The 23050-nt window shown below is 22.6% G+C and overlaps 7 protein-coding genes across 7 annotated transcripts; 6 read left to right on the forward strand and 1 right to left on the reverse strand. All coding sequences in view use genetic code 6, as the record gives it.

Annotated features, from left to right (window-relative positions):
- Positions 1–791: 791 nt before the first annotated feature.
- TTHERM_00079200 (oxidoreductase (short-chain dehydrogenase family)) lies at positions 792–2125 on the forward strand (the record flags this gene model as incomplete). The annotated part of the gene is made up of 5 exons (XM_001015761.3): positions 792–1044; positions 1208–1403; positions 1475–1595; positions 1701–1970; positions 2024–2125. The coding sequence occupies 5 exons, from the start codon at positions 792–794 to the stop codon at positions 2123–2125; spliced, it is 942 nt and encodes a 313-aa protein (XP_001015761.2).
- A 1017-nt stretch (positions 2126–3142) lies between these two features.
- TTHERM_00079210 (Von willebrand factor type A (vWA) domain was originally protein) lies at positions 3143–5419 on the forward strand (the record flags this gene model as incomplete). Its single annotated transcript, XM_001015762.2, has 2 exons — positions 3143–4905; positions 5149–5419. The coding sequence occupies 2 exons, from the start codon at positions 3143–3145 to the stop codon at positions 5417–5419; spliced, it is 2034 nt and encodes a 677-aa protein (XP_001015762.2).
- A 1322-nt stretch (positions 5420–6741) lies between these two features.
- Positions 6742–9648, forward strand: TTHERM_00079220 (DHHC zinc finger protein; the record flags this gene model as incomplete). The annotated part of the gene is made up of 8 exons (XM_001015763.3): positions 6742–6888; positions 6945–7066; positions 7131–7223; positions 7372–7437; positions 7601–8287; positions 8338–8398; positions 8714–9171; positions 9231–9648. The coding sequence occupies 8 exons, from the start codon at positions 6742–6744 to the stop codon at positions 9646–9648; spliced, it is 2052 nt and encodes a 683-aa protein (XP_001015763.2).
- Positions 9649–10616: 968 nt separating this feature from the next.
- On the forward strand, positions 10617–13777 carry TTHERM_00079230 (flagellar outer dynein arm intermediate protein, putative; the record flags this gene model as incomplete). Its single annotated transcript, XM_001015764.2, has 9 exons — positions 10617–10943; positions 11035–11089; positions 11255–11536; positions 11699–11902; positions 12136–12401; positions 12577–12879; positions 12936–13092; positions 13154–13227; positions 13286–13777. The coding sequence occupies exons 1-9, from the start codon at positions 10764–10766 to the stop codon at positions 13775–13777; spliced, it is 2013 nt and encodes a 670-aa protein (XP_001015764.1). The 5' UTR covers positions 10617–10763.
- A 1362-nt stretch (positions 13778–15139) lies between these two features.
- TTHERM_00079240 (hypothetical protein) lies at positions 15140–15842 on the forward strand (the record flags this gene model as incomplete). The annotated part of the gene is made up of 2 exons (XM_001015765.1): positions 15140–15236; positions 15400–15842. The coding sequence occupies 2 exons, from the start codon at positions 15140–15142 to the stop codon at positions 15840–15842; spliced, it is 540 nt and encodes a 179-aa protein (XP_001015765.1).
- Positions 15843–18068: 2226 nt separating this feature from the next.
- Positions 18069–19029, forward strand: TTHERM_00079260 (hypothetical protein; the record flags this gene model as incomplete). The annotated part of the gene is made up of 5 exons (XM_001015767.3): positions 18069–18129; positions 18200–18231; positions 18325–18436; positions 18530–18897; positions 18970–19029. 5 exons carry the CDS (start codon positions 18069–18071, stop codon positions 19027–19029), a joined length of 633 nt encoding a protein of 210 aa, XP_001015767.2.
- Positions 19030–20186: 1157 nt separating this feature from the next.
- Positions 20187–21774, reverse strand: TTHERM_00079270 (electron transfer flavoprotein, alpha subunit; the record flags this gene model as incomplete). The annotated part of the gene is made up of 7 exons (XM_001015768.3): positions 20187–20290; positions 20344–20490; positions 20550–20658; positions 20766–21017; positions 21073–21229; positions 21312–21430; positions 21634–21774. 7 exons carry the CDS (start codon positions 21772–21774, stop codon positions 20187–20189), a joined length of 1029 nt encoding a protein of 342 aa, XP_001015768.1.
- Between the last annotated feature and the right edge of the window lie 1276 nt (positions 21775–23050).

Raw genomic sequence — 23050 nt, forward strand, 5'->3', positions numbered from 1 at the left:
GATAAATTTTAGTTGATAATCATAAAATACTACTTTTTACTTCAAAAATTGAAATATTATTATTTCAAGTATTATTTCTTATTTTAACTTTTATTTATGCTTTTGTGCTATCGAAATAAAATTCTAGACCCTTAAAATTTAGAAAATAATTTAATTATCATAATTTATATAATTAATTATTATAAATAACTTATAAATATTTATCATTTTAAGTATTACATTCATTGTAGCAACATAATTAATTTTTAAATTAATATTTCTTTTAAAAATTTCAGAGCTTTCCTCATTCAAAAATTTAGATTTTAAATATTTTAAAAGTAAAACAAAGTTTTATTGATTTTATTCAAGTAGACAAGATTGTATTGATATTATTCAACATGACTTTTAAACAAAATTGTTTTGATTAATATTTAGAAAATAAACTTTTAAATATTTAGAAATTTTTGCAAATATTATAAAAAAATGCAAATAAAAATGGTATAATCAAATGAAAAACTTAAAATTTAATAATAAAAAAACATGATTTGTAATTCAAAATAGTAAATTTAGAAAAAAATAGTAAATTCTTTTCAGAGTAATTATTTTTAGAATTTTAGAAACTGAAATATCGTATCTAAGTGTATAATGACATCACAAATATGCTATCATTTACGTATTAGTAAATCATTATATAATTTTATTATTTAAAAAATAAATCCACAATAACACAAAAAATAATATAGCGTTAAAAAAATCTTATCAAAAATTAAGAAATAATTATTTAGTAATTCAAAACTTCAGAAGTCAATAAAATGGAAAGAATTCAAGCTTTAAACAATCAAATTAGCAAAAATGACACTGCTGGGTTAGGCATGGGCAGATGGGTTATTAAGATGGCAGAACCTTTTGATTTTTTGCCTACTGGAAAATCTTTAAAGGGTAAAACTGTCCTTATCACTGGTGCTTCTAGAGGTATTGGATTAGCTATTGGCAAGAAATGTGCAAGAGATGGTGCAAATGTTGTAATTCTTGCAAAGACTGCTGAAGCTCATCCAAAATTAGAAGGTAACATCTTAAATTTCTAACAATAGATATAATTAAACCAGAAGAAAAAGATATTATGAATACCATACGTTAAATTTTAAGCAATCAAACTATTTAATGAGTTGATAAATTAAAATTTTAATGCACAAATAAAAATCTAATTTGGAAATTTTATTAAATAAAGGAACCATCTACACTGCTGCTGAAGAAATAAAAAAAGCAGGAGGTTAAGCTTTGCCAATTGTCTGCGATATCAGATTTGAAGACTAAGTGAAAAATGCAGTTGAAAAAGCTGTTTAAACCTTTGGTGGAATTGACATTCTTATTAATAACGCATCAGCCATCAGTTTGACTGATACTCCTAACACTGACATGAAAAAGTAATAAATATTTTATTTATTAATAAAATAATTGAAGAAATTAAACACCTATTTTAAAACAAAAAATCAAGGTACGATTTAATGCACTCTATCAACACTAGAGGTACTTTCTTAGTCTCTAAGTATTGCTAACCCTACCTTAAAAAATCTGAGAACCCTCACATTTTGAATATTTCTCCTCCTTTAAATATGGTAAGAATCGATAATTATTTAAAAATATTTGTATGTAGAATTTTAAATTATGATTTTAGATAAACTATTTTTTCTAATTTATAAAATTTTAAATATTAAATAAAGTAAGCAAAGTGGTTTGGTCCTCACGTTGCCTATACTATGGCTAAATTTGGTATGAGCATGTGTGTTTTAGGTATGAGTGAAGAGTTTAAAGACGAAGGTATTGCTGTTAATGCTTTGTGGCCTCGTACTGCTATTGCAACTGCTGCTGTTAAGAACGTTTTAGGAGGAGACAATATGATGAAGACATCTAGAAACGAAGACATCATGGCTGATTCTGCATATATTATTCTTACATCCAAATCAAGATCTACCACTGGAAATTTCTTCATTGTAAACTCATTACAAATTTTTTTAACTTTAAATTAAATATAAATACCTAAAAGGATGATGAAGTTCTTGCTAACAATGGAGTAACTGATTTCAGCAAGTACAGATGCGACCCTAAAGGCTAAGAATCTGACTTAACTCCTGATTTCTTTATTTGAATACTTTTAAGAAAATTAAACAATAATATTTACTTTTAATATTTATATTTAGTATACTTTTATCGATCTATATGCTTGTTTGTTTAAGAACTTAAAATAAAGTTTTATCTAAAGATTTACTATTTAGAATAATTTTTATTTATCTTTAATTATCTCTTTAAGCAACTTACTTAATCTGTATTTTTATTTTATTAATATTCTAAAAATATCAAAATAATTTTTAACAAAACCATCAAACTTACCTTTTCTTTGTTAAATTATCCTAAAAGTTAATAATAGATGAATAATTCAAATCAATAATGTTATTAGTAGTAATTATTTATTTATAATGATTAATATATACATCATTCTATTTAGAATGGATTTTATCTGATGTTAATAGTTGCAAATTAAAAAAAATTCAAAGCTTAATTTTTTTAAGTTAAAAAAAACAAAACTAAAAAATAGTAATGACAAACAAATGTATTTTATAAATAATTTTTTTTGACAAATAATATTTTTCAACAATCATAAAGTCTTTCTCTTTTATATGGTATTTATGAAATTACTGTAACTCCTCAAGTACTCACTGCTTGTTATTTTTTAGCTATAAATGAAAATATAAAAAAATATGCTATATTATTTTTTTTATGTAAAGCTTATTTCTAAGTATCTGGTCATGAGAAATTACAGTAAATAATAAATAACTATTTATAAAGTAAACATTTTAAAATAGCTTTAATATAAATTTAGCTTTTGTTAGTAATTCATTTAGAAATACTTATTTTTTTGAATAAAAATAGTTATAATTATTATCAAGGAATTTCTCCGATGTCATTATTTGCATTATTTTTATCTATTTTATTGATCAGAAAATATTTAGCTGCGTCTATAAGAACATATAAGTGTTTATAATTAATTTGTTTAGTGTCTATAGACTATTTCTGATGCTCAACTATTGTTTGAATTGAATTTTGTATTATAATTAATATAAAATATCAATAAATAAGACAAAAATCTCAAAAAAAAAAAAAGTTTATGGAATTAATGAGTGTTAATAACTAAAATAAAATGAAATTCAATTTAATCAGTGAATTAAAGGCAATTAAACCTGGTAATTTGAGAGATTTCATCTGCGGTATTGAGCTAGAGCTCGAAAATAATAACAATAATGATGCTAGACTGCCTGTTGATATCATTTGCTTAATCGATAACAGTGGGTCAATGGCTGGTAAAAAGGCTCAGTTAGTTAGAAAATCTCTTAAATATTTACTAAAAATTCTAGAAAAAGGGGATCAGATTAGCCTTGTTTCCTTTTCATCTACTGCTAAAACTTTGTGCCCACTTACCTAAGTAAATGACGAAAATAAATAGTAAATAAAATCAGCGATAAAATAAATTAATGGCTAAGGAGGTACTTTTGTAATTCCAGGATTTAAAGAGGTTACTAAAATTCTTAATTCAAGAAAAGAATAAAGAGAGCAAACATTTATCCTTTTGCTAACAGATGGAGAATTTGGAGATATAGATTCTGGGAAGGTTATTTAAAATATTAATAGACTTTTCACTTAATCAGAAATACAGAAGACTCCTTATATCTATACCTATGGATACGGAGATGATGTTAACCCAGAGATACTCTAAGAAATAGCTCAAAAATTCTAAGGAAAGTATTGCCTAATTTCAAATGTGTAGTAAGTTACCGACTGGTTTTTACTTTCTGTTAGCAGTTTTTTAAAATGCTCTTGTAAAGAATTGTCTATCAAAATCAAAGAAGTTAGAAAAGACTTAGCTTATATCAAGCAAACAATTGGAGGAGAAATCATATGGAGATAACAAAACTATTAAACAAGAGAATTTGAAATTTACATTCCCTTACTCATTCCTGGAGACAAAAAGTGTTTTGTTTTTCAATGCTCATTAGACAGCGGTTCTTAAGCAAATAATCTTAATAACAAAATCATAGTCCTTGAGGCCTAGATTAACTATCAAAGTATAGATAATAAAGGAGAAAAATAGACTTGTACTTTAAATAGCAATCTCGCTATTTAGCTTTTATCTGATGTGGAATAGTAAAAATAAGACATGGAGATAGAGTAAAGTAACCCTGAAATAATAACTTCATTGCAAGAGCCTTACTATGAAAATTTGATAGTTACATTCTACAGAGGTCTTGGTGGCAAAGCTATAAAGGAATCCTCAGATATCATCTAGTCTGAATAGAATTACTCCAAAGCAAAAGAAAATCTAAATTCTTTTAAGTAAACCCTAAATTAAGTATGTAAGAATTTCCTTGACAACAAAGGAATTCAGCATCTGCTTGAAGACATCGAAAAAGCTTTAACTGGCTGTGATCCTAGAAAGTACTATAGAGGACACTTTTAAAAAATGAATGCAGTTCACGAGAGAAGAAGTCGCTCTAATTCCCATGATGAAGATTGGAATTAAGAAAACAAAGAAGCTATACGCAGGTACAGAAATAGAGAAATCGCCCTAAGTGATTCAGATAGGAGCATCAGTAGAAGCAAAAGCAGATCGAACAGTAGAAATAGATATGCTAAAAGAGCTGGCAGTAGCTTAAGCAGAAGTAAAAGTAGAAGCATCAGCAGGAGTTACAGTGAAAGTCTAAGCAGAAGCTACAGCAAGGACTCAGGTAGTAGCGAAAGTTAAACAAGTGATAACAAAAATAATAACAATTAACATTATTAAAGAAATAATAGATTTAGAAATAATAATAATAGGTCAAGGTTAAACTAAGTCTCAGCAAAAAGATCAAGATCTAATTCTAGATCTTAACAAAGGTAAAAAAGCAATCAATCATTTAGTTATTCATCTGATAGTCTTCATTTTACTTCACGATCAGTATCGACTGAAAGTGATAAATTTTCAACTGAAACATATTCAAAATAATCTTTAAAAAATAATGAAAATAATTTAAATTCTTCAACTTCATTATCATAAAATTCTTCAAATTTACGTTCTCCATAAGATTCTGAATTTTAACCCTAATAATTATCATAGTAATCAAATTCTTAAATTATTAGATCTAGTTCAAGAAATAATCGCAGCTATTCGCCAAGAAAAAGAAGTGTCAGCTATTCTAGACAAAGACGCAATTATTCACCAATAAGAAATCGTAGTCAATCCCCAAGAAGGAATAATAACTAAAGGTAATATTCAAGGAAATACAATAGAAATAACTTTAAAAGTCAGTACAGAAGAAGTGTGAGTAGATCAAGGTCTGATTCAAGGTCAAGAAGCTACAGTAGAGAAAATAACAGAAGACAAAGAAGAATCGGTTACAGAAGATACTGATCAACTACACTAAATTTATTAAGCAGCAAGGAGTAGCTATCAAAAACAAATATAAACTGTAAGAAAATTATAATATTTAATTATTTTGATGAAAAGAGCAAGTGGAAGAATATGAGAAGGACCAATATTAAAGACAAAGATTGAGAAGTAGTTGATGACTAAAAAAATGAGGTGTGATAAATCTCTTTCTATGAAGTAGATGTACGATTTACAAATGTAAATATTTAAGTTTTAACTTTGGGTTCAAATTAAATTTTTTAATTAAAAATTGTTGTTTAATTAAAAATAATATTTTTTAAAATAAAAATATTAAAGATAATCTAAAATGAATAATAAAAGATTATGTATTTGTAGATCGTACGAGTTTTACTTGAGCACAAGCTTGAGTTGACTCCAAACGACACACAAATTCAAGCATAATTCTTTTTCAATCATTCATTCAATATTAAAACTTCTCTCATAAACCCAATCAACCTTGTCCATAAATAAAAAATAATCAATCGTTCTCCAATTCGACTTAAATTGATTAATTACTTTATTTGTGTGACTATATCACTTCTCATTATATTTTTAAATATATAAATATATTAATTTGCTTTGATTAGCTTGATAATTTTGCTCTAAGATCTATCTTTCTGTTGTCTGTCTGTCTGAATGAGTGTTTGTGCTTTTTTAATATTTTTCATGAATGAAGTTTAGTTTATTTGATTATATTGCACTTTATTTTATTGGTTTCATTAAGTTCAATAACATTTTTTTTGGTACTTTTTTTGTTTTTCTATTTTGCTTTTGACTTATTTTAACTTTTTGGTATTTTATATGTTTTTGTACTTTGCCTTAATATTTAGTTTCTTTGTTTAATGTTTGAATGAATTTTAAATTTTAATTGTTTTTTGTTTTGTTATTTTGTGGTTGATTTTATTTATTTAATTTGTAAAATTTGAAATTAAAAAAATATGCTGTTGTGCTACAATAGTAAAGTTTAAACATAATAAAATGATAAATTAGCTTTACTCTTAAATAGATAAAAATTTGGAAATATAAATTTGTTTGGTTAATATTTATTTAGCAATTTCGTATATTTTTTTTCTAAAAGTATTTGTGGATGCAAAATGCTGAATGAAAAAGAGAAAATAAATAAGGATGGAAAACAATTTCCATAGACTTATGTAAAAAAAATAATTATGAAATTTCGTAATAGAGTAAAAATTTAATTAAGATTTGCTTACTAAAAAATTCATTAGAATTTACCTTATTAAAAGAAGTTCATTTGATTATAATAAAGCACTAAAAATCACTTAAAAACCAAATTGTTATTCTCTATGTGCTGCTACAATAGTTAAAATATAAACAACGGATTTTCAAAAAAACCTCATATTTTTCAAATAGGAAGTTATTTAATATTTATCTACATAGCTTTTGTTTAATACTGGCTTCTCACTCCTTCCTAAGAACAAGGAGTAGAAAGAGTAGAAATAATATCATGATAAAAACATAATTAAATTATTTTTTTATAAAATTGCAGATTTCCTGTCTCATTATTTCTTCAGTCTTATTTTTTTCAGTTATTATAAGCGCTATACTTGCCGCTGCTACAGACCCAACTGATTTAATAGTAAAAAAGTATAAAATGTCCTTAGAAAGTGGGTAATTTTACTTTTTATTTTTTATTATTTTTCATATATCAATCTATTAAAATATTAATTTTTAGGGAGTGGTTTGACGTTTCCCAATACAGATTATATTGTGATTAATGCATTTCATTTGTTTCAGACACATCTAAGCATTGTAGAAGATGCAACAGGTATCAATTTACACAATACTCTTATTTTAATAACTATTCAAAAGTTCAGATAAATACAGCTATTTTTAAAAAATATAAACGAGAATTTAATACACATAGTAGGTGTTTTAGTGATTTAATTTAACAAAATTTTTAATTTTAAATAAAGATGTGTTTAAAATTTTGACCATCACTGTAAGTGGATAAACAATTGCATCGGACAATATAACTATAAGTAATTATAATTCATACATAAATAACATTTTTTTAATATAAGAAAAATCACACTTTTAGTTATTTATTTACTAAGCAATTGAATTGCTTTTGTAGATTAGAAATACTCTATCTGTAGAACAATTTATATCTAATTATTAAGATAATAATAAAAATAATTATAGATCTTTTTTATGGATGATTATATCTGTTATGTTCTTCAGTCTATTTGAGTTGATTCAGCAGATTTTATGTATAGTTAGGCTTCATAAATTCTCAAATTAGTTGAGTAAAAAGTTAGATTTAAGCCCTATTGGAGCAGGAATCATCTCATACAGTGCTTTGATTCTGACTTTAATAATTTTCATACTTATTTCTAACCTTGTATTTCTTCATATCTGGTTGATTACTAAAAAGATGACAACCTATGAGTATATTATCTAATTGAGAGAAATTAAGAGAGTTAAATAAAATTAAAAAGCACTAATGCTACTTTCTAAAAATAAATAGTAAGAGCAAGCAATCAAATTAGAGTAAGATAAGTTAAAGAAAACGATTGAAAATGTATAAAAGTAGGATTAATAGTCTGATTAGTCTTCTAAATCAGGTTATGGAGATGAAGAATTTGAAGAGCAGAAATCTAATGTCATGAACAATGGTGGTGAGACTAGAAAGCACCGCACTTCGATTAACAATAAAAAAGAAATAAGTATTTATTCATCTACAAATAATAAGCCTGATAAAGTCGACCATGAAGTAGTAGGGAATTTAGAAACCAATAGAACTAAGAAACAGATCAATGATATATAAAATTAGATAGTCTAAATTGCAAATGAGCAGTAACAGCAAATAGATTAATAAAGCATATAGCAGTAATTTTTTATAGCTTTTATTAATTAATTATTTAACTTTATTCAAAAAGGATATTAGAAAAGCAAGAAACAGATTCAATTATAAATCGGTCCATGCGAAAGCTTAGAAAAGTAAAAATTTCTTTATTTTATTTCAAAATTAATTTATATAAAATGGAAATTTTAAAAAATTACATGATAAGATGGATATAATATCAACTCAATTAATGAGGAAGAGTGACTATTTTCTATTTAAATAATTTTATTAAAAAGGTTTTATGACTTTAGTAAATATTAAAACAATTTAATTTTAAATTTTCCATAAATTTAAATAGAATTAAGAACTTTTAATTGACTTTTACAATTGATTTTTAAATTCCATACAAATAAAAATAAGAACTTTTAATTTTTGGATATTATTTTAGTAAATACAATTTTTTATGATAGATTGTTTCTCTCAAAATGGTGTTTCCTGAGAAAGAGCTAGTACATGTTAGCTAGCCTTAAAGTAGAAATTAGAGTGTTAGCAGTATTTAACAAAGTATTAATCATGTCTATAATTAGAGTGATAATATTTTTACAAGCAAGTAAGCAGCTCTTAAAGCACCATAAAATAGTGAATAAAAGAGCTAAAATAAAGTTGCTATGCAGTATCCTTAAAATGAAAATTCAATAATTTCACTAAAGTAACCAATCTCGCAGGAACAATAAAACAAAATATTTAAAAACCAATCGATAAGCAATGTAGAGATTTAGTAAGAAAAGGTTTTCTTTTCAAGTATGTAAAATCCAACCAAAAAAGAGCATGAACTAAATAATAGAGTTTTCAGTCCAGGAAAAACAAGATAAGTACTTGAGACAGACGAAAGCTTTGAAAAAAATTTAAATTTATAAAAGAAAATAGTGTAAATTTATAAAGAAGTTTTAAATACATATAAAAATATTTTATTAATTAATAAAACAGAGTTGATGGAGGCAGATAAAATGAGATATAGAATAATATAAATGAAAAAATGAAACAGTAATCATTTGAAATAAATATTCTAGATGAGAATAATTAAGGTAACTCTGTACCTTTGAATATATAATCATTTTAAAATGATAATTCAATGTTAAATTAACTGAATCAAACTTTAGAAGAAAATAATAAAACAAGAGATAAAATTATTAATTATGACTAAACAGAAAAAGATTTAGAAAATCAAATCAACTTGTAAGAAAATTTATTGAAACAAGATGAAAAAAGTTTAGAAGAAAAATAGCTAAGCTAATTAATTAACCAAAATAATGATATAATCTAAAGTAAAAAATAGGAAATTTAGCAAACTATATAATTTAAAATTTAATCTAAGCTACATTTTGACGACTTTGAACAGTCATGAGCCAAAAATTGCTCATTTTCAAATATTAATTTATAGATTAGTTCCATAAATAATTGCTACAAATAAATAAAATAATATTATTGAGTAAATAATTATAACTTAAATTAGTACAATTAAAATATAAATTAACTTCAATCTTTATATAAAATCATAGTTATTAGAATACTTTAATTTTCAAAAATAAAAATGCTTTTTTGGTATTTTATAATAATAATAATTTATTTTATAACTTTTAGTCTTAATTAAAATTATAAATTTTAATAAAAAAATTAATTTTTGTTGATTAAATATTCAAAAAATTTATTACCTAACTTCTAAATAAAATGATTAATTATTATATTTTTTGCATGAAATATTTATTGTTGATGATAAATGATTTTTATTTAATAAACATTTAAAAAATTTAAATTTTTTATCTATATAAAAGTTTCTCATAAAAGTATATTTCCTTTTTTTTGTAAAGTTTTAGCTTAAATTTAAAAAAAATAAAGCAAAAATACAAATTTATCATTTAAAAATTTTATTTTAATAAGTTTTAATTTACTAAATATTTTCCCACTTTTTAATTTAATTTTTTGTTTACTTTTCACATTTAAAATAAATTTAATCTTCGAAAAATTTTTAAAATAGCTAATTTATGCTAGAGTTTAACATAAAATTATAACTTATTTATTTAATATTAGTTTTTTTAATAATTGAGATATATATATTTAATCATTTAATTAATAATAATACGATTTGTTTGATGATATTTACTATTAATTGTACTTTAGAGAGGATGTTTATTGATTGATTGACATATTCAAAAAATATACAATTTTTGGAAGAAGTTTATTTGTTTTTGGTATTTATTATGTATTAATTTAAAATTTGAGATTTCGCAATTGACAATTTAATTTATTGCAATATTTATTGATGAAAAATATGATTTTTAAAATCAAATAAATATTAATAGATAACTTAGATACGATTAATACAATAAATAAATAATAAATAGAAAAAGAAAAAAGAAACTAACAATCAATCAATTAAATAATTAATTAATTATATAATTAATTTCTTATATATTTTCTTAATAAAAAAGTTATCTATTTATAATCACTTAAATAAAATATATGGCTGAGTATTTCACATATTCAAAGAAAAGAAAGGAATTCAACAATCCTATTAACTTTTAGGACACCGAGACCAGATATGGTGGCATTTAAAATTAAGTTGTCAATATCAATCAATATGTTTAGCGTAATCCAAACTTTATTGACTTAGATAACATAGCAGAACTCTCAGAGCATTCAGTAAGTTTTTTTTAAATGGCCTAAAATACTAATAGTTTTAGAAGAAACAACAAAATTGAGTCTTTAAGTAAAAAAATATTTTAAATATTAGGTAAATACAGAAAGAGTTAAAACTGGTGATCGTGGTATGAGTCACAAAGAAGGAGGTAATTGGGAATTATTATTTATTTATAAAAAATAAAACAAGCATCTAACTAAAACAATAAACCAATCATAAAATAGATTTTGAACTAAATAAAATAGAATTTAAAAAATTAGATTAAAAAAAACTGATTTTAATTTTATATTAAATTTACTTTTTTTTATTTTAGGTTGGCCCGGAAATGTTGATCCTAATGAAGCTTAAGAAACTGGTAGATTTAAAAAAAGAATTGAAAAGGATACCAGTTTCCCTCAAGCTGTTAAAGATTTAAAGGAAGGAGTTGAAAAGTGCATTTATTAAAATAATTAAATCGACCTCTTAGAGGAATATTTTGAAGGTGAAACATCTGAACACGTTGTTGAGAATCTCTCTTCAAAGACCCTCATGCTTTTCAAGGATGAAAAAGAAATTTGTAAAAGATCTGTTTCTGAAATTTCATGGCATCCTGAAGGTAATTTAACATTAACATAATATGAATAAAAGTTTATTTGATTGTTTAGATTCATAAAGCATAAACACAAGCCAAATTTTATACTGAATCTAAAATTAAGACATTTTAAATTAACATATAATGCTTTTTTTTAGATTTAAATTGTTTTTATTTTAAAATTAGGACCTACTAAGGTAGCTGTTTCTTATGCTATTATGCGTTTCTAATAGATGCCTGAAAAAATGCCCACTTAAGCTTACGTTTGGGATTTGTTGAACCCTAATTCCCCTGAAATTAAATTAATGTCTCCTTCAGCTGTAACAAATATTTCATACAATTAAAAAATACCTGATCAAATTGGTGGTGGTTGCTACAACGGTCTTCTTGGTAATTATTTATTTAAGCATTATTTATTTTTACACAAATCTTAGTTTAATATAAATTTTTTTGAGCGCAAATCCTTTTAAATTTTGAAACGCTTCTTAATTTAAAAATAATAATCAATTTTTTTTTGAATTTTTAATTATTTTTTTACAAAATATTAATTGACATTCTCTTAAAAATATTTTTAATTTTAATGTATTCAAGTTTTTATAATTAAATTATTTTATTTTAAATAGCTGTTTGGGATGGAAGAAAAGGTGAAAACCCTATTATGATTTCTCCAGTCGAAAACTCCCATTATGAACCTGTCACCCATTTCCATTGGTTGATGAGCAAAACAGGTAGTGAATGTGTTACAACAAGTACTGATGGTAAAGTTATGTGGTGGGATACTAGAAAATTCGAAGCTGGTCCTGTTGAAAAGCTAAATATTATTGAAGGTTTAGGTGAAAATGAAGAAATCATTGGTGGTACTGCTCTTGAATACAACGTCGAAGCTGGTGTAATTAAATAATTAAATAAATAAATTATTAAAGGAAAGAAAGAAAAAAAGAAATAAGAGTTATAAAAATAAATAATTTTATTAAATTAATGAATGAAAGAATAGAGTTAAAAATTATCTCATTGAATTATATAAAAAAATATTTTATTAATATTAATTTTTAAATTATGAACAGCCTAGTAAATTTTTGATTGGTACAGAATCAGGTTCAATTTTAACTGCAAACAAGAAACTTAAAAAGCCTGTTGAAATCACAACTAGATATGGATTAGATCAAGGCAGACATTTAGGTCCTGTTTACAGTATTAATAGATCTAACTAAAATCCTAAATATTTCTTATCAGTTGGTGACTGGTCTTGTAAAATATGGGTTGAAGATCTTAAAACTCCTATCATCAGAACCAAATATCATGGTTCTTACCTTTCTGATGGTTGCTGGTCTCCCACTAGATCAGGTGCCTTCTTCTTAGTTAGGAGAGTAATTAGTTTTATTGAATGTTTTTATTCAAATTAATAATGAAAATTAATTAATAGGATGGTTGGATGGATGTCTGGGATTACTACTACAGACAAAACGAAATCGCTTTCTCTCACAAAGTTAGTGACTCACCTTTAACATGCATTAAAATTAACTAAACTGGTGGTGCCTACCATAATTCTGGTAAGCTCTGTGCTATTGGTGATTAAGATGGTAAACAATCAGATAAATTTTTTATTGTTGTAAGTATTAATTTTTATTGTTAAAAAAATAGGTACTGTTACTATTCTTGAATTATGTGATTCTCTTTACACAATGTAACCCAAGGAAAAAGATATTATTAACGAAGTAAATAGTTTTGAATTAAAAGTTTAAATAATTAAAAAATAATATAAATAAATGATAGATGTTCGAAAGAGAATACAGAAAGGAAAAGAACTTGGAAACAATCAAAAAGTAATAGGAATTAGCTAAAAGATAAGTTTAAAAAGATATGGGTAGCCAAAAAGAAAAGTGGGAAAAGAAGAAACTTGAAATGATTGAAACTGCTGAAGCCAGTTTCCATGAAAATCTTGCTAAGAACCCTGTTAATGAAGAAGAATTTAATGAACTTGACTCACCTTCTGAAAAGAGAAAGAAAACTAATTAAAATTAAGGTAGAGAATAAGAAGAATAAAGCAGAGAAGAATAAGAAGCATCTGGTAACTTCAATTAACAACAATAGTAATAATAAGAAGAAGAATAGTAGTAAGAAGGGGAATAATAACACCATTAAAATCAAGAACACCAAAACGGATAAGGACATGAAAATGGCTAAGAGGAAGGTGAAGAAAATGGTGAAGAAGGTAATTAATAAGAAAATGAAGGATAAGAAGAAAACGAATAATAATAAGAATGAAGACCAATAGATTTTTGAAAAATTAATAAAAAATGTATACTCTTTCTTGATTATATACAATAAGTAGATTTTTGTTTTGTTAACTGTATGATTAACATACTTAATATTATATAAAAAAACTACACCAAAATCAAATTGCAAAATTAATTATATTCACAATATTTATGTTCATATTACTAAAGTTGTATATTTATAAAAAATAAATTTATTTAAAATAAAATAATATTTTTATTATATTTGCTTATTTACATGAGTGTGCTCTTACAAACTTAAATCTATATTGAATTAATTGGCTAAATAATTATTAAATTTAAATAAAAATTTTATACTAATTATAAATTTGTTGATTTTTTGAATTAGCATAAAAATTATAAATATAAAAAGAAAAGAAAAAAACTCTTCTCTATTTATTGTTCCTTAATTTTTACTTTACTCTCTAAAGTTATTTATAACTAATAAAATTATTTCATAAATATTTAAAATTTAATCTCTTGTGAACATAAATTTTAGAGAAAAAAAAAGGTGAGGTAGAATTATAATCAATAAAATAATAAATATGTAATTTAATTGAAATATAAATTAAAATAAGTTTATTAGATTTTTACATTCTAAATTTGTAGATTGTTATTTATTTATTTTTTCTAAAAAATAATATTTAATTAAATTAACCACTTTGCTACAAAATTTACATTTTAACAGTTTATATTTACTTTCTAATGAAATTAATGAGAGTTGTTATTAGAGTTTATTTATTTAACAATAATTAAATTAGAAATCATTTTTTTAATATTATTTGAATTCCTTCACTTTATAAAATGAAGCTTAAACTTAATTCATTTGCTGCTTGCTTAGTCTAGCCTTTTTTTATTTTTTAGAATATTTTGAATCTAACAAAACTGAATATTTAATTAATATTTTGATAGTAGAGAATATTTTTATACAAAGAAAAACATATTTTAATTAATTGTTAATTTTTATATAATGAATTTACAAAATAAATATGATTAGCTATTTATTTATTTTTCAGCAAATTTAGTTTATCAGATTTTTTATCATGGAAATTAGTAAAATATACTTAATGATTGAATTAATTAGCATTTTGTGGAGGAAATCAGACATGCTATTAAAAATATAGATTATTGAATTATTTTTTAAATTCTATTAAATATGCATGCATGCTTGATTGATTGATTGATTGATTGATCAAATTGATAAAAGGGAAAAGAAATTTTTTGTATCGAATATAATTATAAAATTTGCTATAAAAACAACAAGGTTTCTTTAAAAGAAATATAATCAAAAAAACAAACAAACAAACCAACCAACCAATTAACTAATAAGTCAACTAAAGAAATTTGTAAAATGAATAACGTTAATTAGAAAAGAAAGCCATAAGAAAATGTTGAAACTTTATAAATAAGTAATGAAGTAGGTCCTTTGTAAATGGTGAGCAAGAAATGTAAATAAATTTTAAATTATCTTTTAATATTATCATGTTTGGAATATCTATAAAATATGAAAGATAAAAAAAATAATACAGTTTATATTTGTATGAAATTGAAAAAATAAAACGCTAAAACGCAAAAAGAGATCATCTTATTAAAATATTTTATTTAAAATAGTGAAAAAAAGCTAAAGACTCGTAATTGAAATGAAACTTGATAAAAAATGGATTGGGTCTTCCTAGAGCATTCACGAATCTATTACTTTACTTTAATAAAGCTAATCTTAAGAAATGAATAACTCTAAGATTCACAATTTTTTACAAACTTCTTTAAGTCACAGTGATTTAATGATGGGAGTTAGCGAAATTGCTTAATAATGCACATTCCTTAATGGAGTTTTAGATTAAGGAAATAATGTTGTAAAAATTTACATGCAACCAAATAAAGACTTTAACTTTGAAAAAGAATATACCACTCCTAGCAATATAGATATTAAATCAACTCAATACACTGACAATGACCCAATTTAATATGACTAGTAAATGGGAACCTCCAATTACTATTTCAACGAGTAAGATATCCAAGTTGGTAGTATGAATGCTAACGATGATGGTATTTGAGACTGCTCTTCAAAAGCTACCCTAAATATATTAATTAATAATAATGCACTTTATATTGTTTATGTATGAGAGTACATATAAATATATAATTAAATAATCACTCTGATTTAATCAAATACTAATACTTACTTATATTCATTAATTAAAAAAGAAGAATGAATGAGAAAATATATAATAGCACCACATTAATCCATAAATAATTAAATTCATTCGCACCTCTATAATAATCATTTCGCCAGCAGCTAGTTAATAATAATAATTATAATAATAATAATTAAAATAGCCTCTTATACTTGCTTTGCTTATTCAAAATAGATAGCAAAAAAAAAAAATGTCTTAATCAATTTGTATCTTTAATTAAAAATAACAAAAAAAAATCCTTTAACAAGTATTTTTTAAAGAGATAGCGCTTTATCTCAAAATGATATATGTTGAAAATAGTCATCAATAAGATTAAAGTTTTTAAGAAAATACTTAGCACTTTAAAATAATTGGAGGACATTATAAATTAATCAATATAGAGGCTAACTAAAAGCTAAAGAAATATATTGAAGATTTTAAATCGAATTATTGCTATGAATTTTTTCGATACAATTTTCAAAGAAATTTGCAGTATTTGTATGATAATTGAGGAGAAAATAATAAAAATAATAAATCCTCAAAATCAAAATTTTATTTGTTTGGGAAAGAGATATACTGGTTTGAAATTATTAAAAAAAACTTTAAAAAAGTGTATTCTTAATTAAATCTAAATTTTATCATTGAAAAAAATTTATATTGCATTTTTATATTACTTTAGTGAGTAATAGTGAAGCTGGTCATATTTTCACATTCACACACTTACATATTCATATTCTTATTAATTTTCATTAGATAGATTTGAAGCTTTTTATTATCATTTCTTTCTTTCTAAAAACCTTTCTTCAATAAGTAAAAATTTTATTTTTTCAATTTGCTAAAAGAAAAAGGAAAAGTAGTTTATTATTTGTAAAAATTCCACATTTTCCAAATATATTTCTATTTGTTTTTATTTTATTTTTTTAGATTAAGATTTATTGTATGCATTATTTATTATGTTTTATCTGAAAAAAATAATTTTTATTCTTACTATTTTCATTCAAATAAATAGTTTTTTTTTAATAATAAGCTCTTGTTTATACAATTAAAATTTAACTGAGTAAAGTGTTTAGTTAATTTATTTCGTTTTTTTATACAAAAATTTATTTCAGTTTAAAAATTTATTTTTTTACAATTTTTAGTAAATAATATCATTTCTCCGAATATAACATTTAATGAGATATCCTTAGATTGTCTTAATTAAAACAAATAATTTTTTCATGAATTCAAAAATTATTTTTCGTTTCATCAAAATTTAAAAGAATATTTTCTAAAATTTAACATTCAACATTTTTTCTATTAAAATCTTTATTCACTAAAAGTTGTAACATATTTAAATTAATATTTTTTATCTATGAAATTCTTTATAATTAACACACATTAATATATCTTTTAAAATTAAATGTTTTAAGACATTAGTATATTTAAAAGGGGATAAAAATTAAAAATATTAGAGATATTTTTTCTATTTAAAATGTTTCAAATTCATTAAAAAATATTTATTCTTATCATTTAAAAATCATAAAACAAAATAATATTTATCAATTTGAACAGAATGGTTTATATCTTTTAAATAAAAACTCTTTTTCTGGTATTAATATGATAAATTTGATGTTTTTAAAATATTTTAATTAATCAGATTATTTTTAATTTTTAATGTTTGAAATTAAAAACCATTCATTAAATATTCAGAAATCATAAAATGAAATAATATATATTAATTAAAAAATAACATATTGGGATAAAAAGTATTTTTATGGTATCAGTATGGTAAGTTTAATACTTTTTGAGTTAATATAAATAATAAAAGAATTGTTAATTATATATTTTAATAAAATATTTTAGTTAAAATTTTATAATTTAAATTAATTCTTTAGTTGTATATTGATTTTTGTTTTGTTTATTAGTTATAAGATTTATTTAATTTAGCAGGTAGAAACATAATTATAAAATGAGTTGAAATTGCGAATAGTAATTAAATAGGTATAGTTAATTTATTCATAAATATTTTTTAATTAATAGGCAAAATAAGCTATTAAATAAATTACTTTGTATATAAATCTAAGAATATTTTAGATATTAAATTTTAAGAAATTCTACAAGTTGTAAATGGAATAAGAAATAGATGTAGATGTAAGCTCTCAATCATAAGAGCAACAAGAAGAGAAAGGTATCTTATTTTAAATAGTTATTCAAATTATAATAAGTAATCTGAGACATATTTTTATGATTAAAAAAAGAACCTTTTGAAGATTTAATTTAAGAATGCGATGTAATTTAAATAATAGAATAATATAATTCAAATATAAAGATTATGCTTAGTAGGATTAGATTTTTAATAAAATGATATTTATAATAAACATAGGAAAACGCTAGAAAATTAGAGATACTGTATATTTAAAAGGAAAATGAATACCAAGAACTTTGTAAAACTTTGAGTGATTTATAGGATCAAATATGGAATCATTAAAAAGAAGGTATTTTATTAGAAACAATAGTTTTACATAGAAATGAAATATATCAAAAAGAATAGAGCATAGTATTAATTAATTTTATGTAAATACAAATAGAATATGAGCAGAATTCGATTAACACTGATTAGTAAATTAAGAAAGAAATAGAATAATTATCAAGATTGCTTGCTGAGAAAGAAGAAAAAATTGAAACCTATGAAAAAGAAATTAGTAACAAGATGGATGACGACTAATTAGTAAGAATGAGATCTAAGTATAAAGAAATTTAATAGCATAAAGAAATCAATTTAAGAAAACAATATAAAACTGCTATCAGTGGAGAATAAGAGTAATATCCAGCTCTTAGGCAATATGCTGAAGAGTTAAAGCATGAGCTAGATGTTAAAAAGGCAATAAAAGAAAAATTAGATGAAGAAATAAAGAAATCAGATGAATCTATTAAAGAGCTTAGAAGGATGAAAAGAGTAATTAATTTTTTCTACCTTAAAATTAAAATTTATTTTATTAATATACATTCATTCACCTATATATAAAAGGATGGAGCTTCTCAAGAACACGAACTGTAAGAAGAGATAGAAAATTTAACTTAGAGATGAAGAGGCATTTATAAACTCATTTCAAAAATAAAAATTTAGTTAGAAAATCTATTCAATCACTATAAATAACTAAAGTTCTAACAAAATTAATTAAAAAAAAGCAATTTAAAAAAAATTAATTATAATATTTTAAACTCTTTAAAATTTGTAAATATTTATTATCCATTTTCCATTTTAATTGATGTGAGTATTTTAAAACAAAAAAAATATTGTTTATCTTAAAAATTATAAATATTGATTTGATCAATTCAAGTATATTAAATCAATTAATTCATATTTCAATTTTAATATTTAGCAATATAGTTATATTATTATTTTATTATAAACTTTAAAAAAATTGTTAAACATTTTTTAATCATTTTCTATTTTTACAAATGTAAATATTTTAAAACTCGAAAATATCATTCAATTAAAAATTATATTTATTCTTTTGGACAATTCAAGTATTTAAAATAAATTTAAATTTAATTCAATTTTAATAATTAACAAAAATATTATCTCATTATCCTTTTCCAAACTATTTAAAATATGTAATTATTTATGATTCATTACCAATTCAATAGATATGAGTATTTTAAAACTAGAAAATATCATTTTTTTAAAAAATTTTATTTATTCTTTCAGATAATTAATTGAAGCATTCATTTTAAATTTTTATTTAGTTAATTTTTTTAACAATTTTTATTAAAACTGTGAGGATATTATAAAATATTATATAAAACTTTTAGATTTTTAATAAAACCATAATTGAGTAAGTAATAAATAATTACAATAATTATTTTTTTAAATTTATTTAATTATTGCTTGATAAGTTAGATAAAAAAGTAATTTTTTAAAATTAATTGAATTTAATTTAATTGTTTTTTATATTTTTTAGATTTCAACTTTAAAAATTAACTTTTATTTAAAATTGTTCATTAAAAATAATCTTTTAAAATTATTTAGATTAAATTTATTTATGAATTATTTAAAGCAATCATAATTTTTTGTGATAAAAGAATCTAATCTCATACATACAGAAATGCACAATAAATTGCATTAATATAGAATACAATTCTAAATCTAATATTATCCAATTAAATGTTTCTTTTAATATGAGAAAAGTTTCAAATATTTATCAGTCTACCTTAATTAATAAACTTCATCATTTATGATGTTCATTATTTAGCAGCCTTAACTTTTTCGGTCAATTCAGGGACTATCTTAAAAAGATCTCCTACCAAACCATAGGTAGAGATTTAAAAGATGGGTGCTTCAGGGTCTTTAAATTTTAAAATATTAAAGATTAACACAAATATTAAAAATATATATTACCTTAGTTGATAGCAACAATAACCTTGGAGTCTTTCATACCAGCAAGATGTTAAATGGCACCAGAAATACCAACTGCAATATATAATTCAGGAGCTACAACTTTACCAGTTTAACCAACTTGCAAATCATTTGGAGCATAACCAGCATCTAATTATAATTATCAATTTAGTTAATGCCCAAAAAAAAATGAATTAATTTTTATTTACCAACAGCTGCTCTAGAGGCACCGATAGCGGTTTCACCTAAAACACCAGCTAAATTTTCAAGAATAGAGAAATTATCTTTGCTTTTAAGACCTCTTCCTCCTGAAACAACCTTTAATTTAATTATTTTTAATTGTTATTAAACTTTAAAAAATAATTTAAAACTAAAAATATTATTAATTAATATGTTTCATTAAAGAAATGAATTTATTAAATTACAAATCTAGCAGAAGTTAATTCAGGTCTTTCAGATTTAGCAATTTCATCTTTAATATGTTTGACTAAATTATCCTTCTTTGCAATCAAGCTATCAGCATCAACCTTCTAAACATCAGAAATGTTGTTTGCTTATTCAGAGTTGATGGCATCAAAAGAGGTTGCACGGAAAGATAAAAATTTAGTTGCACTGGTAAGCTTAATAGTGGAGATAGCGTTTCCTGCATAAACGGGTCTTTGGAAAGTGTCATTGCTCTTTTATATTAAACAATTTTATTAATTTTGCATGATTGAATATTTATTTTATTACAATAATATTAGTAACATCAGTAGCAGGTTAAGTGTTGAATTTAGCAGCAACTCTAGGGAGGATATCCTTACCACTAGATGAAGAATCAACAACTACTTATTTGTATTTATTCTAGTTAATCAAATTGCTAATAACCTAAGAAACAGCTTGTGCTTAGCTATATTAAATACATAAATATAAGTGAGCTAGCTTAAAAATAAATTATTATCTTTGATAATATAATTCAATCGATTTGTTACTTGTGCTTGAGGAGAGCAGAATCTGCAACAATAATTTTGCTAACAACCTCCTTAGGAACAGTAGCCTTAATATTTTCAACAACTTTGCTCACATTTTCTCCAGTAACGAGTAAATGGGTCTTTATGAATAAAAAATATTATTAATACTCCAATAGCAATTTAATATTTGAATAATCTAAATAATCAATGTTTATTTTAGCATCTTGATAAGTTTAATTTAAATTTAAAAGCAATTGCTTCTCAAATTTTTTATCTTTGCATATCATAAAAGCTATTTTAAATTGGTTTTAATTTCTTATTAAATATTTCTATTTTCTTCTACCTCTTCCTTAAACTTGGAGGCGGCATTCAAAATTTTATACATGCTCTTGCTAAGTTTTTCACCATTATGTTCAGCAACAACTAATGTGCTGAAATTGTTTTTGTTGAAACAACTGAATTGCTTAAAAGTTTTAGCGAACATCTTCAATCGATTAATAACTAACTTATTTGCCTTTTCTTTTCTGAAAAATTTCTTTTAAAATTCTTTTTTACTTTTTTAATTATAAATTAATTAATTATTTTATGATGAATTGAATTTTATTGTTTTGTAGTTTTTAGGGTGAAAAAGAAAGATATGTAAGAAAGCAACTTTCATCGTAATTCTTCTGAATAATACTAGTTATTGAAGCAAAATATATCTCATTTTATGTATTTACTTATTTTTAATGATCTTATTTAGCTTTAATAGATATTTCTATTGATACTACTTAAATCGGAATCAAAAATAATAAATCAATCATTTGTCAAAATATCTTTTTTCAATAAACTTGTAGGTAGAATCTTAACATTCTAACATCTATCAGACATAGGTCTAAATGTTTAGTATTAAAAATCTTACATCATTTTTGTTCATGAAAGTTTGTTCCCCCACTCTCAGTACCTTTCTAAATAATTAATTTGAAAATAATAAAAATAGAATATGTTTCTTTTAATTTTAATTATATTCAACAAAATCAATTCAATTCATATAAAATTAATTTAACTTTACATAAGAAAATGGAATAATATTCCATCTATTCAAAAAATGAATCAAGTGTAAATTAAGAAGAGTAAATAAAAAGAAGACTGACCATTAAAATTATTTACAAGTAACAAGTAATAATGATACATGAATTTTTATTTTTATTTAATTCACTAAAAATTTATTTAAATTAATCATAAAATTTGTATTTTTAAACCAAGTAAGCACCAAAAAAATTTAAGCCATCTTCATTTGTTAATTTGTTTGATTTTTCATTTTAATTGTTAACTTAGAAAAAAAATATTAATTTATTTACATTATTAAATTTACATAATAAAATCAAATATCATTTACTTAATTTTTTTACCTAATTTTAGAATCAATAACAATTTATATTTCATAATTAATATTTTGTGTTTAAAAAGTTATATGTCTTATAAAATCTAATCAACAATAATAAATTGCTAGTTTAATTTTTTCATAATAATAAGGTAAAATCAAAATATTTAAAATTATGCTTTTTAATCTGTTTAGAATTTTGACAAATAATAAAAATAAATTAGTAAATAATGAATTAATTTGTCATTTAAAATTTCTATAGCTTCGATAATGAAAAACTATTCAACATAATTTCATTCTATATATTTTATTAATTTTAGTTTAATCTTAAATTTTAACTTTTGATTTTTAAATTTTAAATTACATTCATTTTAATTACAACTTGATATAGCATTTG

This window comes from Tetrahymena thermophila (assembly GCF_000189635.1).
Source record: "Tetrahymena thermophila SB210 genomic scaffold scf_8254650, whole genome shotgun sequence".
NCBI lineage: Eukaryota > Ciliophora > Oligohymenophorea > Hymenostomatida > Tetrahymenidae > Tetrahymena > Tetrahymena thermophila.